This window comes from Hyperolius riggenbachi, chromosome 10 (assembly GCF_040937935.1).
Source record: "Hyperolius riggenbachi isolate aHypRig1 chromosome 10, aHypRig1.pri, whole genome shotgun sequence".
Taxonomy (NCBI): domain Eukaryota; kingdom Metazoa; phylum Chordata; class Amphibia; order Anura; family Hyperoliidae; genus Hyperolius; species Hyperolius riggenbachi.
The window spans coordinates 217445383-217464564 of NC_090655.1; the positions used below are offsets into that span (position 1 = coordinate 217445383).

General features: G+C 44.6%; 1 protein-coding gene across 7 annotated transcripts; it reads right to left on the reverse strand.

The window, feature by feature from the left end:
• Window positions 1–282: 282 nt before the first annotated feature.
• Window positions 283–18120, reverse strand: LOC137534502 (uncharacterized). 7 transcript variants are annotated; one of them, XR_011024361.1, is made up of 7 exons: window positions 15693–15804; window positions 11091–11222; window positions 9795–9960; window positions 9595–9701; window positions 9293–9485; window positions 7809–8266; window positions 283–1024 (listed from the first exon to the last, which is right to left on the reverse strand). XR_011024361.1 is itself a non-coding variant. In XM_068256032.1 (7 exons), exons 1-7 carry the CDS (start codon window positions 15765–15767, stop codon window positions 1016–1018), a joined length of 849 nt encoding a protein of 282 aa, XP_068112133.1. In that variant the 5' UTR covers window positions 15768–15804; the 3' UTR covers window positions 283–1015. The 7 variants fall into 7 exon arrangements, 5 of the variants coding, with proteins under 5 accessions (XP_068112133.1, XP_068112131.1, XP_068112129.1 ...); XR_011024360.1 differs by having other exon boundaries at window positions 7641–8266; XM_068256032.1 differs by having other exon boundaries at window positions 8100–8266.
• Between the last annotated feature and the right edge of the window lie 1062 nt (window positions 18121–19182).

Here is a 19182-nt window from a genome sequence, read left to right on the forward strand (position 1 = left end):
GTGGACAAAGCTTGGAATAATTGTATCATTATCATTCAGAACATTATCTGAACAATTTCACTTCATAGTGACTGTCCTCCATTAGACCTCATTCCCGCTATATGCATTGCTGTGCGCATTCCAGTGTGCGATATTTGAGGACATCAGAAGTGCAGAAACTGCACTGACTGACACAGGGGTGTAACTTAACCATCCCCCGCAAAATGTGTCAGTTTGCCCGCCTCCACAGTGCTATGTGTGAACAATACCCCCCCCCCTGTGCAACATGTGTGCTGCCCCCTCTCCCCTCAGATTTTGTAGACCAGCGCAGCAGCATTGTTTTCATGAGTGTATATGAGGATCTGTCACTACTATCAGCATATAGATTTGTATGCATCAGTGTCCTCCATGCTTCCCGTCCCACACTAAACTGTAATAGATTCTTAAAACATTAACTAGGGTGGAAACAGCTAAAAGGCAGGTAGAAAACAAATCGTACGAATTGTAATGATGAGAAATGCAAGAATCCAGTATGTTGGCAGCAACAAATGCCCAAATGTTGTCCTTGGTGTCTAATAAGCTTAGCTTCAACCGCAAAGTGGAGACGTGAATGTCTCTTGTCTTCTTCACTTTCTGGGGTGAGGAGAGGCATATCGAGGGTAGGTTCTCAGGGTGGTGAGCACATATTGCAACTAGCCAGACAGTGGCTGCCAGCATTGTGCTTGCTGCAAAGAGTACCATTGCTGCACGGATGGGAACCCTTCCAGGCGTAGGGGTGTACATTGGCATTGTACTGATGCTTCTGTCTCGATCCATCTAGAACTCGTCTGGTACCGGTCATGATCTCTAGTCCGCGGGCGTGGGACCCAGAGGTGGGGCTTCCTTCAATGGAGATGCGTGATCCACACTGGTGAGTTGTCGGTTAGTACCGCAGTTCTAGTCACTGCCTGGACTGTCGCAGGGGGTCCGTAGGGTGGGCCCAGTGACTTCAACTTAAGGAGGGCCTTCACCAGGACTCCAGGTTTGAATGGGTGGGTCAGTGCACCTGTTGGCAAAGGAAATAATGAAATATCACCACAAGCACTGTTTACATTTTCAATCAATTTTGCCACATATGCCTCTTGTATTTGCTGCAAGTCTTTACCTATCAGAATTAATTGATTCATTGTCCATGGGTTTGGGAAGGATCTCCACATTAAAATTTCAAAGGGAGATAGCTTGGATCTTGGATCTGTAGTCATTCTGACATCAGCAAAATAGCAGGTAAGTACTGGTCCCCACTTATGGTAGGTACCTTCAGTTGCCTTCCTCAGTTTGTCCTTCAGTGTGCAATTCATTCTCTCAACAACACCTGCACTCTGGGGGTGGTAGGGTATGTGGACCTTCCAATCTATAGTCTGTTCAGCTATGGAGTGTGAATGGGGTTCCGTTGTCAGAGCGGATTCTGATTGGGCATCCCCACCTGGGAATGATTTCTTTGCTCAAAATGTTTGCTATAGTTTTTGCATCCTCTTTTCTTACCACAAAAGCCTCCGGCCATCTGCTGAACCTGTCAGCATTACCAAAAGAATTGTATACCCATTTGTTGCCTTTGACGTGTGTAAATTCAATTTGTAATTCCTGAAATGGCCCTTGTGGTGGCAGTAAGTGTTCATGAATGATAGCCTACTTTTCCCCCCTGAATATTATTTTGAGCACAAGTGAAATCCTAGTTTATGTGACTTGCTTTAAAAGTTCTGCAGAAAACCTTCTACTTAACTCCTCTATGATTTGCTTGAGTCCCTTGTGGCCTAAACCATGTATTTGCAGTATAAGAATGGGTGCTGCTTTTTTGGGAATTCTTACCACTCCTCCCTTTGACCATAGACCATTAGCGTCTTTGGTCAGCCCTTGGGCAGGGATGATCACAGATATACAAATTGTTCTGAGTTCATGCAAAGGTATGCAATTTTTTAATGCAAATGTATGCAGCTTGAAAATGGACCAATCAATTTAAACCTGGGTCTAAATTGACTGGTCCATTTTCAAACTGCATACATTTGCATAAAAATGTGCATAATTCCAGAACAATTTGCATCGCATTGATCATCCCTACACTTGGGACTCCCAGTAAGGCTGGGTCCACACTAGACCCGGTTGCAGGACGGACCCTGCAGTCCGGATCAGGGGAAGTACCCACCGTACTGCAAACTGATGAAAGTGCATCAGTTTTGCATCAGTTTTGTATCAGTTTCCGTTCAGGTTTTTCCCTGACAGAAAACATCTCTATCATTAGGAAGGAGTGGGAGGATTTTTTGGGCCAATCATAAAGCTCAGGCTATCCGTTTTCACATCCGTTTTTTGCCTGTGGAGCTGGAGATGCGTTTTCTCATTGCTTTCACTACCCCTGCGTGTATCCGTGGTCCTGATCCGTTGCGTGAAAATGCAGCAGATCCGGACCTTCCGTTCAGGTTTTCAAAACGGGTCCCCGCAAATGCAGACGGATCCGTTTTTTACTTGGGTGAGGCTGGCTGCTATTTTAAACATTAGTATCCGGGACTCCGTTTTTCATCAGGTTTGAAAAACGCAGCCACGGATACGTTTCCGGACCTAGTGTGGACCAGCTCTAAGTGATGACTGCTGGTGTTGCAAATGTCTGGAGTTGGGACAGCATAATATTATTTTCAGGTGTGAGCGGTACCAGCGGTGCATTTAGAAAAACCTCAGTAGCGTGATTTAATGCGATATGAGTATGGCCCAGTGCACACCAAAACCGCTAGCAGATCCACAAAACGCTAGCGGTTTTTGGTGCGGATTGCGAGATTTGGCCCAGTGCACACCGAGCAGATTTGGATGCAATCCGCTGGCCGCATCCGCCTGAAAATCCGCTTGGCTAATGTATTTGAATGGGCTGGTGCACACCGGTGGTTTGAGGTTTTTAGCAAACCGCAAACTTGCAGCAGGAGGCACGTTTGCAGTTTGCCAAAAACCTCAAACCGCCGGTGTGCACCAGCCCATTCAAATTCATTAGCCAAGCTGATTTTCAGGCGGATGCGGCCGGCGGATCCGCTCGGTGTTCACTGGACCTTACACGCTGGTCTGCTAACCTGCAAAATCTGGGCTAGAACACCCTGCTTGGTGTTTGTGGGTTCTTCCCATGTTTGCATGGGTTTACTCAAGGCACGGCTCCCTAACACTGCAATGCAGCCCCTTGAGAGTGTCCAAGTGGTTGCAGCTTTTGAGCGTTTGAGTCCGACAGGAGAAAAGCGCTATACAAATGTTCAGATTATTATTACTCCCTCATCCCAAAAACATTAGGATAAATGAACTGGGTTTCCCAACAAAGACTTGTCCGATGACTATGTTGCAGGGAGCAGGTTTTGAACTTCTCTGAGAAAAAGTCAGTGAGGAACTGGGGATGCTCAATAATATGCTAATAATTGTTGAGGCAAAGGTTATCTGCGTTTTATGCAAATGTACGCAGCTTGCAGCTGTACCACAGAAATGCTGTGTAGTTAATGATTTTCATTTCAGTTCCAAAATGACATTCCATGTTAACATTGTATGAATCCCTAGAATAGTATCTGCTGGGCTTTCCTCTGGGTGAAGGCAGTATTCATCTGAGCTGAAAGCCAACACCGCCTTTACCCAGAGGAAAGCCCAGCAGAGACTATTCTTCCTCCACCAACTAAGGAAGTTCAGTATGGCCCAGGAGCTTCTGACAAGCTTCTAATCCGCCAACTTAAAATCTGTCCTCTGCTCCTCCATCCTGGTCTGGTATGCTGGCTCCTCCACAAGCAACAGAAAGAAATTGCAGAGGGTCATCAGATCAGCGGAGAGGACTTTTGGGAAACCCCTCCCCCCAGTGGACCTCTTCTACAACTGGAATCGCCAAGGATCCCTCTCACCCAGGCTATTGCTTCTTCAGTCTTCTAACATGAGGCCAGAGGTTTTGAGCCATCTCCACTAGCACCACAAGGCACAGAAACTCTTTTTTTCCCCTCGGCTGTCAACCCCTTCAACTCCCTGCAAACAACCATCCTCCTGGATTACTGGACTCTGGATTACTTGCTGTTACATTCAGTCTGATATTCAAGAGTCTCTGAACCCTCACGGATGACTCTAAGCAATCTCAGAGAGTTTGTTGGAATTTAAACTACTTCAAACTGCCATAGGGCACCTTTTGTATCTCTGTGAGCAAAAAGGGTTAAATCACTTCCACCCAATCACAGAGATCAGCAGGAAAGGCTGTGGGTGCACTATAAGGGTTACCATGTCCAGCAAACACAACCTTACGGTCAGATTTCTTGAAAACAGCAGCAGACAAATCTCCAAGGATGGTGGAAACAGAGCCATGAGATAGGACAGCATTCTCCTATAATGTCTTCACAGAGCTCATGGTAGATTTTAGCCCACTCCTCTTCAAAGAAACTCTGTAAAACTATTCAGTTACCTTGACTGCCACTTGGTAACTAAAAGCTTGAGTATCTTTCAACGATTTTCTTTGAAATATTTTTAATGACCAGAGAAGGATAACAGAATTATAGTGACATGACTATGTTCTCCAACATGTGTTACATAAAGCTCACATTAACATGTTTTAGTCATGTGCAGCTAGATTAATGGGCTAAATTTCACAATGGCTCTAGCTCTAGCCAGCCTAACTACGGACTCATATTGATTGAACTCTTGTTGTTTTTTAAAGGACGGACACCACGCTCTGTAACTTAAGAGTAAGAGAAGAAATAGAGGAAAGGGTATAGATAAAAAATGGAGAGAGTAAGAAGGATAAAAAAAAAGAACAGAAAGGTCCTCACCTCACCACTCTGGCTCTTCCACACCTCCCCAGCAAATGAGTATTAGGAATACTCATGTAAGTTAAAGGACAACATTTAAAAGAACATGGAGGCTGCCATATTTATTTCCTTTTAAACAATACCAGTTGCCTGGCAGTCCTGCTGATCTATTTGGCTGCAGTAGTGTCACACCAGAAACAAGCATGCAGCTAATCTTGTCAGATCTGACAATAATGTCAGAAACACCTGATCTGCTGTATGCTTGTTCAGGGTCTATGGCTAGAAGTATTAATGGCAGAGGATCAGTAGGATAGCCAGGCAACTGGTATTGCTTAAAAGGAAATAAATGTGGCAGCCTCCATATCTACTGTATCTTGCTACAGTTGTCCTTTAAAGGGACCCCAAGGTGACAGACATATGGAGGCTGACATTTATTTCCTTTTAAACGATGCACACAGCCCTGGCTGTCCTGCTGATCCTCTACCTTTAATACTTTTAGCCATAGACCCTGAACAAGCATGCAGATCATGTTTTACTCTCTGACAAGATTACCCGCATGCTTGTTTTAGGTGTGAGATTCAAACACTACTTCAGCCAAAGAGATCAGCAAGGCTGCCAGGCACCTGGTATTGTTTAAAAGGAATTAAATATGGCAGCCTCTGTGTGTCTCACCTTAACCATGTTTCAGTAGAAAAGAACCGCACTCCAGTGTGTGGAAATGCTGGTGCTGGGCTCCCAGGCTGTACAACAGAATAATATGAAGGAGTCCGCACACAGGCTTGAAGGAACAACCAGTGTCAGTTTTATTGTCCCATCACATATAAACGTATGTCTTTATGCTTCTTGCCTTGACAAAGGGGACCCTGAGTGGTCCCGAAACGATCGTCGGCCCTTGCAGGTCGGATATGTATTGCATGTGTGTGATGGGACAATAAATCTGACACTGGTTGTTCCTTCAAGCCTGTGTGTGGAATCCTTCTTCATATTATTCACCTTAACCATGAGCACCATACTCATTTTTCATGTATCATAAAATCGGTGACTCTCTCCTACCTTCACCTCCTCATATTGAGGCGAGCTATGGCTTGCTTGCATAGTAGAATGAAGTAAATTATTCCTTTATTATCCTGGTTCATCAGAAAAACTATAATATATACAGTATATATCTGTATACTGGTATGGAGCTCCACCCTTCCAGTGATATCATAGCCTAGGCTTTGAGGTCATAGCAGAGTTGCAACGCACCCAAATGGGAATAAAAACGTGTGCTCAGTGGAAATGGCTCTGTAACCCAACAGGGCCAAAACATTGTAGCAAGAGATCAGCAGCACCACATTATTGTATTCAAGCTCTTTATTGCATAACAAAAACAGAGAGGTAGCCATAATCAGCAACAGGCGCTGTTTCAGAAGTGGATTCCTAGTACAAGCTTTGCATGTCTTTGTTTGGAAGTCCTGTGTAGAGAGCACTGCAAAAGTCCAGCCATGATGTGATGAAGGCATGAACTAGGGTTGGAACATCTGCTGGAGGTATGAGGTGGTTAACTTTTGTGATATTCCTCAGAAGACAAAAGGAATGTTTTGCAACAGATTTGATACCTGAATATTAATTCCTCATCAATCAGTACACCCAGGCTGTGCATAAGGTCTGAGTTGTTCAGGTCTTTGCTTCCTATCCTTAGTGGTGCTGATTGAGACTGGAGCTGCTCTGCTGTTGAGCACCGACCCCCGACGTCAAGAACCTCAGTTTTGTCAGCGTTTACTTTAAGCCAATTATCATTGCCCACTCCTGAAGCTCAGCTAAGCATGCCTTTATTTGTGAAGTAGGGCCTGTCATGCCAGATTTAAATGATAAATATAGCTGGGTGTCATCAGCACAGCAGTGGTATGTCAGACCATGCCTGTGGATCATTTTCCTAAGTGGTAAAATGTATATGGTGAACAGCAGAGGGGACAGTATCGAGCCCTGGGGCACATTATATTTTAGTGGCATAGTGTGTCACCAATAGTGTTCTTGATGACTGTGGTCCCAACTGCCTTTGGATCATTATTAAGCTTCTCCTGTCTAGTTGTGGGCTGATCCTACACCTTTTTCATGATCATCCTCACCCCATGAGTCACGACAGAGCTCCGCACCTCAAGATGGTCTGATTTTTCAGAAGAAACGAAACTACCATAAAAATTACTAACTGTTTCTTCGTAAACAGGGAAAAGTACAAATTTAACAGGGATCAGATAATTATTTCCCACACTGTTACATAGCCTGACTTTTTAATGACTTCCAAACCATATGATAAAATGAATCTTTATGTAAAGCAATCAGCCCTAGGAAATTCCAAGATGTCCATATGTTTAAGCGGCTGTGCGCCTTCTGGTGTACTTTTAGATTTCCCACACCCTGAACAAGAATAAGGCTGTTCGCCTGTGTGGAGTCTCTGGTGTCTAGCAATAAAGCCACGTTAAGCTCAACGTAAAAAACGCAAATAAGTGAATTCCTCCGGACCTTATCCACTTGTCGGGGTGCTGAAGTGTGCTGATGGGTGAATTTGGATTTACGACTTTCAATAGCCCAAATATGAACACCAACACTTGTTGATGAAAACATTTCCCACACTCTGAACAGAAAAAAATTGCTCGTGTGAATTCCCTGGTGTGTTAACAAGTTTCTTCTCTCAATGAAACTTTTCCCACACTCTGATCAGAAATAAGGACGTTCACCTGTTGTGAATTTTCTGGTGTCTACCAAAGTTTGTTTTGTCATTGAAATTTTTGCCACACTCTAAACACAAAAAAGGACGCTCACCTGTGTGAATTCGCTGGTGCGTAAGCAGGTTTTTTTTCTCATTGAAACATTTCCCACACTCTGAACATGAATAAGGACGCTCACCTGTGTGACATTTCTGGTGTCTAAGAAGATCTTGTTTATGCATGTAACATTTCCCACACTCTGCACAGGAATATGGACGGTCGCCTGTGTGACTTCTCTGATGTGCCTGAAGAGATCCTTTTCGAGTGAAACATTTCCCACACACTGAACATGAAAAGGGACGCTCACCTGTGTGCATTCTTTGATGTCTGTAAAGGGATCCTTTCCAATTGAAATTTTTCCCACACTCTGTACATGACCATTGCAGCTTATGTGACTGTGTGTTCTGGTGCGCAGCAAGTGATGTTTCAGACATGCTGCATTCAGTATTTGCTAATCTTTGATATATCGTGTGTGTAGTATAATATGATGTGCAAGAAGATCCCTCCAGATTATATGGTTCTGTTCCTGTATCGGCTTTGTGGCGTGGCTCATGGACAACTGAGGAGACAGCTTTTGATTTCTCAAAGGACTCCTCACCACTAAAGTGAGCCGCTCCTCTAGCTGCACTGGAACCCCGTGATGTGTATTTACAGTAATGTAGATTTCTTCTGCAGAACATTGTGTGACGCCATTATCTTCTGCAGCATCATCTGGGTGCGACATAAGAGGTTCCATTGTATTGCTCCCGACTTCATCTCCCCCTGCTGGAGGGAAAATATTGCTGTTACATTTCTGCAGTCATATAAATATGCATATTAGTCACCAGTGTTACAAAGCTCTATCATTGAAGTGGACCAACCACATGTGGACCTTTCATATGGTGTACAGTATCTCCTCCTCATTTGTTGGTACTATGATGTTATACTGAGGAATGGAGATGGACCTTTCATATGGTGTACGGTATCTCCTCCTCATTTGTTGGTACTATGATGTTATACTGAGGAATGGAGATGGTCGTTTCATATGGTGTACAGTATCTCCTCCTCATTTGTTGGTACTATGAGGTTATACTGAAGAATGGAGATGGACCTTTCATATGGTGTACAGTATCTCCTCCTCACTTGTTGGTACTATGATGTTATACTGAGGAATGGAGATGGACCTTTCATATAGTGTACAGTATCTCCTCCTCATTTGTTGGCACTATGATGTTATACTGAGGAATGGAGGTGGGCCTTACATATGGTGTACAGTATCTCCTCCTCATTTGTTGGTACTATGATGTTATACTGAGGAATGGAGATGGACCTTTCATATAGTGTACAGTATCTCCTCCCCATTTGTTGGTACTATGATGTTATACTCAGGAATGGAGATGGGCCTTTCATATGGTGTACAGTATCTCCTCCTCATTTGTTGGTACTATGATGTTATACTGAGGAATGGAGATGGACCTTTCATATGGTGTACAATATCTCCTCATTTGTTGATCCTATAGTGTTATACTGAGGAATGGAGATGGGCCTTTCATATGGTGCACAGTATCTCCTCATTTGTTGGCACTATGGCGTTAGTTACTGAGGAATGGAATTAGAGAGGAGTGAATCTGCTGCAATGTCGGTTGGCGCTTTTCTCGTTTACAAATATCAGAATTTAGTACATTGGAAATCTGATTTTTTTTTACTTCAGACAAATAATACTAAAATTGTGCAAATGTTTTGAGGAGCCCTGGAAGCTTTGTCTATCCAGATAAACGCCATTTGAAATCAAAGATAAAATTGAATATTTACCCCAGCATTTTAGCTCTTCTTCTTCCTTTTTGATTGTTCCCAGCATTACACCTTCTTCTGTAGACCTAGAATTTCCTTTTACACAGGTCTCTCTTTCCTCTTTCGTTGCCTCCATTTCATCACTCTGCGCGGTCTTCTGCTCACCCCTCACATATGTCTCTTCTTCCTCTAGTTTCATTGATTTTAATTCTGCCTAAATACACAAAATAGCTAAGTTGTAGATACAAATTTCCAGGTGGAGAAGAAAGTCATCTGAGATGGTCTGAATATGCTTTAAAACTTAATCCTTTAGTTCCATCTACCTGATAGTGGTGGGGGATGGAGGGATCTTCCTGTGAACAATCCTGGGAATAAAGAGAACCTGTACTTCTCTCTGGTGGGTTTCTGTAACTGAATACATTTGATACATCTGTAGGAAACACAAGCAATGAAGATTTGGGTGGATCTAGGTGGACCCTGTGCACTGCTCTCTCCTTTACAAGAAAATAAAATCACCTCTTACCTGGTGATGTGAGGGGCAGTTGATTCTCCAGCATGGTGTCATTGTGTCCTTCTAAATATTGTACCTCCTCATCTTCATCTTTTTTAAACATCTTATAGGTCTTCTGATCTTCTATCAGAACATCCCCATCTTTATCTTTCTGTGCCTCCAGACATCCGTCCACATCCTGTAATGCATGGCATTTGGCACAGTGAGACATAATATATGGAAGGGGTTCAACTGTCAAATCTGCTGGAGATTGATGTCCCAACAAGGCCACCCAATCGTAATCTCAAATGATCTTAGGCTACAACCGATCACAATTATCAAGTGGTCGGATGGAAGATTTAGCTTGCAAGAGGGGCTCCTCTCCCCACCAGCACCTACTCTTAATTGCTTGACAAAAATTAAAGGAAACCTAAACTGAAAAAAAAAATGAGTTTCTCTTACTTGGGGCTTCTACCAGCCCCATGCAGCCATCCTATGCCCTCGTAGTCACTCATGGCTCTTCCAGTCCCCCGCTGCCAGCTAGTTTTGTTTTTGCCGACTGAGAGTCGGCCGGCTGCCATGCGTACTTTTGTACACATTCCAGCTGGTGCAGGAAGCTATCATGGACATTACCAAATACATTTTACGTATTGCAGGTGCAATGCGTAACATTTTACGCATTGCAACCGTAACGCATAAAAATGTACGTGTTAATGTCCACGATAGCTTCCTGCACCAGCGGGAATGCGTAAAAAGGTACGCATGGCGGCTGGCCAACTCCCAGTCGGAAAAAACGAAACTAGCTGGCAGCGGGGGACCGGAAGAGCCATGAGTGACTGCAAGGTCACAGGATGGCTGCATGGGGCTGGTAGAAGCCCCAGGTAAGTGAAACTCATTTTTTTTCGGTTTAGGTTTCCTTTAAACTAGACATGATCGTACTTTCAATTGATAAACTGGAATTCTACTGACGTCGATGAATTGAGGTTAAGGTGGTCAAATGATCACTGGCAGGTATAGCCAAAATGACTGTAATAGTGAACGGAAGGGATTCAAAGTTGGCCCCTGAGATCCCAAAAGGGCCATAGATTCTAATAAAGATCTAGGGAGTATAACACAAATGAAAGACAGACAAAATGAAAGATGCCTTGATGCACGAAGCCTTACTAGTGGATTATCACTTTTGTGCTACCAGCGCATCACGTGGCACTTAGGAGCGCATGCTAGCTGACAGGACAACGCTGTGTGTTAATAGTAACTCGCAATTTGTGGTACATTTACCACGGCTTCATGCATCAAGCTTAATATCCCAGAATTCCAAGCACTGCTCACCTCTACCACCAGGAGCTTAGTAATCTTGCTGGTGATTTCCAGAATCTTCTTCTTCTTTCTCTTGTGTATCAGAGAGTGACTTGGAGGCACCATGATGGTCACATGACCACCAGACCTTTCAAGAGGAAAGACCTGTATTAATGTATCAAAAGCAGGGTCAGGTGACACTCCTAGAGTCCCCCTACCACCCCAGTCAGGTGTGTTCAATCAACAAAGGAGGATCCGCAGTCACAGCGAAGTAGTAAAAGCTGGTATACTTTATTGAAAAACGCCACAAAAAATGACACACATAGGACCCGGAAATGACTGACGGGTATCGGGCTCAAAATCTGCCCTTAATCATAGTCATACAGATTCTGAAAGAGGCGGGGACTTTATAGCAGAAGGAAGAGGGAGGGGAAAGCCCCACACCCAATCGTCCTGAAAAAAGCCACAACCCCTTAAAGAGAACAACATACATCTTGTAATGAAAAACAACTGAATAGTTAAATAGAAATAGTGCATCATTACAAAAAGTGCAAGAATGTAGCAAAATTTGTAAAAAACATCTAAATATTAAAATTTCATACAAATGGTACAGGTAAATATAAAAACTGGCAACTGAAAGAAAAACTGTTATTTCTTAACTGTCATATATTAAACTGATATCCCAACGGGTGTTTAGGCCATCAGGAAAACGGGTACCCATGCGGTGGATCCAGAACGCTTCTCGTTTAAGGAGAAGCTTCTGGTGGTCGCCTCCCCTGACTGGGGTGACCACTCTTTCCACACCCTGAAATTTAAAGGAAGTCATATTCCCACTGTGGCAGTTCTCAAAATGTTTGGAAACAGCTGATTTTTTAAAAGTGTTCCAGCTTGTCGCACAGTAGTGTTCACCTATCCTCGCTCAAAGATTGCGGGTGGTGCACCCCACATACTGAATGCGACAGCTGGTGCACGTAATGACATAAATTGTATGTTTAGTATCACAATTGATGTACTGCAAAATGGGAAAAGACTTATTAGTGGTATATGAAAAGATAGAAGTACCTTTATGATGACACTTGCAATAATGACACGTGGTAAAACCACAGGGGTAGGATCCTACTGTTCTTAGCCAAGTCGGAGTGCGTATAGAAGCTGGAGACCTGAAAAGGCTGGGGGACAAAAGGGACCCTAGAGTGCGTGCTTTACGGGATGAAAAACGGCACCCTGCATCTAAAACTTGTTTAAGTTTCAGGTCTGAATGTAAAACGGAGATATTTTTTGATGGTATCAACAATATTTTTATATTCTAAACTGTATTCTGTCACAAACGTGACAGCACCCTTCCCTGTTCGTTTTTGTCTGACCTTACTGTTATCCAAAAGTTCGGCTCTAGATTTTTTAGCCACTTTATTCCGACTGGTCTTTAAATGCTTATCTGTATATCCCCTCTGTCGCAGTCTACCTTCAATCAGACTGCACTCCTTATTAGCACCCTCCAAAGTGGAGAAATTGCGAATTGCTCTAACAAATTCACCTGTCGGTATGGCATTGATTGTATGCATGGGGTGACAAGAGTTAGCTAAAAGGATAGAATTACCACACAGTCAGGTGTGTGTTTTATAAATAGATATGAGTTACATCATATGGAACACAGGCCTCAAAGTTAAGGCAAACAACATTAAAGCAGTACTCTGCAATGCCAGGTCCATAAACAACAAAACAGCAGTTATTCATGATCTAATAGAGGCTTTAGATCTAGCTTTAATTACAGAGACATGGTTGGATCAGAACTCAGGACCCACTCTCGCGGCTGCGGTACCAGACAATTACTCAGTTTTACACTGTGAAAGGCAAAACCGCAAGGGAGGAGGATTAGCTCTGTGCTTCAAATCCAGTTTGAATATTAAACCCCTTGCTGTAGCCCCCACCCACTCTTTTGAATGTCTGGCAGCCCAGCTCTCAGCTGGAAAAAAAATAAACATACTGCTTGTCTACCGACCCCCTGACGCTGGCTCAGCTTTTCTCAAGGAAATAGAACTTGTATCTTGCATAACACTGAAACACCCTAGGTGGATAATTCTGGGAGACTTTAACGCATGGGTCGATACACACTCTTCCCAATTTGGAACTAAGCTACTTCTCTCCATGAATGAACTGGGCTTCTCTCAAGCCGTCAACCTCCCTACCCACAAAAAAGGACACACTTTGGACCTCATTTTCCATTCAGAACTCCTAATATCCAATGTGGAAATTGATTCAGTAGTTTGGTCAGACCACCACACTGTCCACTTCACCTTGGCTACAAAACACCAAGTGAAAGAACTAATAAAATATCGTTCCTTGAAAGGTTTGACACCCCAACACCTTCAGAACATCCTCAATCTAGGTGGACTGACAGATCACAACTTAGGCCTTGAATCCATGGTCCTTAAATATAACCACGATGTCTTAGCCGCTTTTGACGCCATAGCTCCCTTAAAGATTAAACGTTCAGCACCATTACATCACGCTCGCTGGTTTGACAACTCTATAAAGGAACTAAAGAAACAGGGACGCAGACTGGAACGAAGGTGGCGCAAACATCAGTCTCCTGACGACAAACTCTCCCTAATTGCTCACCTGAAAAAATATCAAATGATGATTAACAAAAAGAAGTCCTTATTCCTATCTCACGAAATTGCAAATGCAGCCAACAGACCTGCCCAACTCTTCCGCACGGTTGACAGTCTCTGCAATCCATCTTGCAGGAAATCCAGCATCAGACCTTCACAGGAACTGTGCGAGAAATTTGCCCACTTCTTCTCAGACAAAGTCTCCTCCATACGATCTGCCATTCAATTCACAGCCCCGGAAACCCATCCTGAGCCATGTAACAGGTGCAAAAATAGCCTACCACCATGGTCTGATTTTAAGGTAATCACTGAAAAAGACATCTTGGATAACCTCTCAAACCTTCGCCAGACTACCTGCGATCTGGACCCTGGCCCCACTAAGTTCATGTTGAAATCCCCTGAACTATTTACACCGGCATTCCACAAAATAGTCAACGGCTGCTTACAAGAAGGGTGGTTTCCCTCTACTCTGAAAGAAGCAATCGTCAGGCCTCTACTCAAGAAACCATCCTTAGACCCAGATGCTCTAAACAGCTACAGACCTGTCTCAAACCTCCCCTTTCTGGGAAAAGTTATTGAAAAGGCTGTCTACCTCCAACTTGAAGCCATGCTCTCCAGAAACAACATCCTTGACCCTCTTCAATCTGGCTTCAGGAAATATCACAGCTGTTAAACAGCCCTCACCCAGATTTGCAATGATCTGCTCATTGCAAGAGACAAGGGTCAATGTTCCATCCTGATTTTGCTCGACCTCTCAGCGGCTTTTGACACAGTCGATCATGACATCTTGCTCAACAGGCTACAAGAGTACTGTGGCATAGATGGCATTGTTCTCCGGTGGTTCAACTCCTTCCTGGCTGGCAGAACATAAAGGGTAGCCTTAGGGCCCTTCCTCTCCAACCCTGTACCACTAAAATACGGTGTACCTCAGGGCGCAATATTATCCCCTTTACTTTTCACCATATACATGCTGCCACTTGGAGAAATCATACAAAAACATGGCCTGACATATCATTGCTATGCTGATGACACCCAGCTATATTTGTCATTCAAACCTGACGTCACAGACCCTAATCCACAAATAAATGCATGCTTAGCTAAGCTTCAGGAGTGGATGAATAATAATTGGCTAAAACTTAATGCTGACAAAACTGAGGTTCTTGTTATCGAGGGCCAGGGCTCAACAGCAAAGCAGCCCCAGTCTCAACCAACACCGCTAAGGATAGGGAGCTCAGACCTGAACAACTCAGACTGTGTGCGCAGCCTGAGAGTACTGATTGATGGGAAATTAAGCTTCAGAAATCAAATCTCAGCTGTTGTGAAACATTCCTTCTTTCATCTAAGGAATATTGCAAGGATTAAACACCTAATTCCTTCAGAGGATCTTCCAACCCTAGTTCATGCCTTCGTCACATCAAGGTTAGACTACTGCAACGTCCTCTACACAGGCCTGCATAAGAAAGACTTACTCCGCCTGCAATTAGTACAGAATGCCGCCGCAAGGCTGTTAACGAGCCAACCAGCCATTGCCACATAACACCAACCTTGTGCTCACTCCACTGGCTACCGATAAAATGGAGAATTCTGTTTAAGATTGGCTTACTGACATTCAAATCCTTGCACAATCTAGGCCCTGGATACCTGAAGGACTTGTTGCAACTGCATCACACCCCCCACAATCTTAGATCAAAAGGACGTAACACCTTGGTCACCCCCAGAGTCCACCTCAAAACCTTTGGAGACAGAGACTTTTGTCATGCTGCCCCTACACTTTGGAACTCCCTGCCACACCCAATCAGGACAGCTCCATCCCTGGAAGCATTTAAGTCTAAACTGAAAACCTACCTCTTCAGTCTGGCATTCATGAACATCTGACTATCTCCTCTGTAACACAACCCAGCCTGCAACCCTGTATTAATCTGAGACACAGCTATGCGCTTTGAGTCCTATGGGAGAAAAGCGCTTTACAAATGTTATTGTATTGTATTATTATTGTATATGTCCCTCCCAGAATCCTCCTCACCTCTCCAGTCAGCAGGTAGATGATTTCCAGGGCAAGGTCTAATATTCTTGCATTTAAGTGACCACAGTCCTCCATCCTCAGTCATGTGGTCAAGTGATCTGTACAGGAAGCACTTACTGTAGAGGAATAATGAGCTTAAAATTATGTGGGCTATTTCAGGATCAACTGTATTACATGTGCTGGACGCACAGTATGGTATGTGCCGCCTCTCATGCTAAACTTTACTGTGGCCTAATTCATCAAATATACTTCTAGTACTAGAATGTCCCTCCAGCCACATATACTACTAATAATAGTATGTCCCCCCCCCATTAACATATACTACTAGTCCTAGCATGTCCCCCCAGCCACATACAGTATACAGGTACTACGGTACTACTAGTCCTAGCACGTCCCCCCAGCCACACATACTACTAGTCCTAGTATGTTCCCCCAGCCACACATACTACTAGTCCTAGTATGTTCCCCCAGCCACACATACTACTAGTCCTAGTATGTTCCCCCAGCCACATGTACTACTAGTCCTAGCACGTCCCCCCAGCCACACATACTACTAGTTCTAGTATGGTCCCCCAGCCACATGTACTACTAGTACTGGCATGCTCCCCAGCCACATATATTACTAGTTCTAGCATCACACACACACATATATACACTATTAGCACAAGCACCCCCCCCCCAGCCACATATACATATACTTTTAGTCCTAGCATGTCTCCCCAGCCAGATATACTACTACTAGTCCTAGCATGTCTCCCCAGCCACATATACTACTAGTCCTAGTATGTCCCTACTGCCACATGTACTACTAGTCCTAGCATCGCACTACAGCCACATACACTAACAGTCCTAGCATGTCCTACCAATCACATATACTACTAGACCTACCATATCCTTTTAGTCACATGTACTACTAGTCCTAGCATGTCCCTCCAGACATAAATACTTCTAGTCCTAGCATGTTCCATTTGTCCCTCCAACCACCTGTACAAAATACTAACATGCCCGTTCAGCCACAGTCCTCACATGTGCCTCCAATCACATACACTACTAGTCCTGCCATGTCCCTCCAGTCACATACTACTAGTCCTAGCATGTCCCTCCAATCACATATACTGTGCTACTAGTCCTAGCATGTCCCTTCAATCACATATGCTGTGCTACTAGTCCTAGCATGTCCCTTCAATCACATATACTGTGCTACTAGTCTTACCATGTCCCTCTAATCACATAAACTACTAGTCCTACCTAGCATGTGCCTCCAGTCACATATACTACTAGTCCCAGTATGTTCCTGTTACTACATATACATTACAATGTCTCAGCATGTCCAGACACATACACTACAAACCCATTTGCATTTCTGTTATGTTTGCTACATGTACATGGAGTCACAGCATGTTCCTTTAGTCATGTGTAATATTAACCCCAGCAAGTGGCTCCAGCCTCATTTACTTCAACTTCCAGTGTATCCCTCCAGCTTTGGGTGTTTTACCTGACTTGTGAGCTACAAGTCCCAGCTGTCTCCCCAGCTATATGCAATGTATATTCCAATATAGCCCTCCACACAAATGTACTGTCCTTCCATTCCTCTGCGCTACAAGTCCCAGAATGTCCTAGTAGCTGCATGTACTGTACATTGCAGCATATCCTTATCCCTCGACCCACGTGTACTGTCCTTCCATTCACCTGCACTATGACACCCTCCATGTCCTACTAGCTGCATGTACTGCAATTAACCAGCTGAGCGGTCTGGACGAGCTCAGCTCGTCCAACACCGCCAGCGGCTGCCGCTCAGGCCCTGCTGGGCCGATTTTGATGAAATAAAAAGCAGCACACGCAGCCGGCACTTTGCCAGCCGCGTGTGCTGCCTGATCGCCGCCGCTCTGCGGCGATTCGCCGCGAGCAGCGGCGAAAGAGGGCCCCCCTAGCCGCCTGAGCCCTGCGCAGCCGGAACAAAAAGTTCCGGCCAGCGCTAAGGGCTGGATCGGAGGCGGCTGACGTCAGGACGTCGGCTGACGTCGATGACGTCACTCCGCTCGTCGCTATGGCGACGATATAAGCAAAACAAGGAAGGCCGCTCATTGCGGCCTTCCTTGTTTATTATGGGCGCCGGAGGCGATCGGAAGATCGCCTCCGGAGCGCCCTCTAGTGGGCTTTCATGCAGCCAACTTTCAGTTGGCTGCATGAAATAGTTTTTTTTTTATTTAAAAAAAACCCTCCCGCAGCCACCCTGGCGATTTAATCAGAACGCCAGGGTGGTTAAGTCTTCAACCTGCAACATGTATTACAAGTCATATGTCCTTTCAGCCACACGTCACACTGAGTGGACACGGGGGTGGGGAGTGATTGCGTGTAAATACAAAATATCTTTTAATTATCACCTCCTCAGCCGCCAAATTTAGCAATGGCTCCTCTGTACTTCCTCCCAAACTTCTCGTCTATATTTCTCCTCTTCCTTTCTATGTACAATCTTCAAGGTATATGTGAGATCCCCATCTTGTGGATAAACAAGGCACTGCGGACTTTTTTTTACATTGCCTTTAAAAGGCCCTATAAATAAACATATCAATTTAAAAGTTGAGAAAAAGTTTGGTCAACATCATTTTTCAGTAGGAAATTTCATATATTTACATAGATCTTTCAGGCCCAAATTTACATCACAGGATCCTCTAGGCACAGATGCCTTGGCACCCTAGACTTTGGCTTCCATGAACCTACAAACACACACTGGGCTTGATTCACTAACCGATGTAATGACAAATTTTCCAACCCATCATATTTTGCATCTTCTTGCCATAGAGGCAGGGCCGGATTTAGGCCAAGGCCCGCTAGGCCATGGCCTAGGGCACCACAGGAGGAAGGGCACCAAAGCAGCAGGCTAAACTGGTGCAGCATTTGTGAGCTTGCAAATGCTGCAATGCAAGGAGGTCAGGCGAGCGCCTGACTGCGGTACTCTCCTGCCAGCCACCTGTGCAGCAGCCACCTTCCTCTTTGTGCACGACAGCATTGCAGCCAGTGGCTATGGGCTTGGGCAGCATTGGAGATGGAAAGAAAGAGGAAGCTTCTGCCCTGGGGAAGAGCAGAGAAAGTAGTGACACTGATGGCTGCTGCGGTGTGAATGCAAGCTGGCTACCTACACTGAAATGTGTGTGTGTGTGTGTGGGGGGGGGAGTTAAGGGAGTCATCTGGCTACCTATACTGGAGGGAAAGGGGGAAGGAGTCATCTGGCTACATATACTAGAGGGAGGGGGAGGAGTCATCTGGCTACCTATACTGGCGGGGAAGGGGGAGGAGTCTATTGGCTACCTATACTGGGAGGGTCATCAGGCTACCTATACTAGAGGGAAGGGGGGAGGGGTCATCTCACTACCTATACTGAAGGGGGGGGGGGCGACTGGTGACAGTGGCCTAGTGCGGTAAAGAATACAAATACGGCCCTGCATAGAGGACAGTGTATGACTGTGTAGGCGTGGCTCCTCTCTGTTAA

Bases quoted from the DNA above. Each gene is read 5' to 3' on its own strand.
- LOC137534502 (XM_068256028.1), bottom strand. From the start codon at position 15,767: ATGGAGGACTGTGGTCACTTAAATGCAAGAATATTAGACCTTGCCCTG. The intron at 9,961-11,090 runs GTGAGCAGTGCT...CATGCATTACAG, and splicing joins CTAAGCTCCTGGTGGTAGAG to GATGTGGACGGATGTCTGGA. The intron at 9,486-9,594 runs GTAGATGGAACT...TTGTGTATTTAG, and splicing joins CCATCCCCCACCACTATCAG to GCAGAATTAAAATCAATGAA.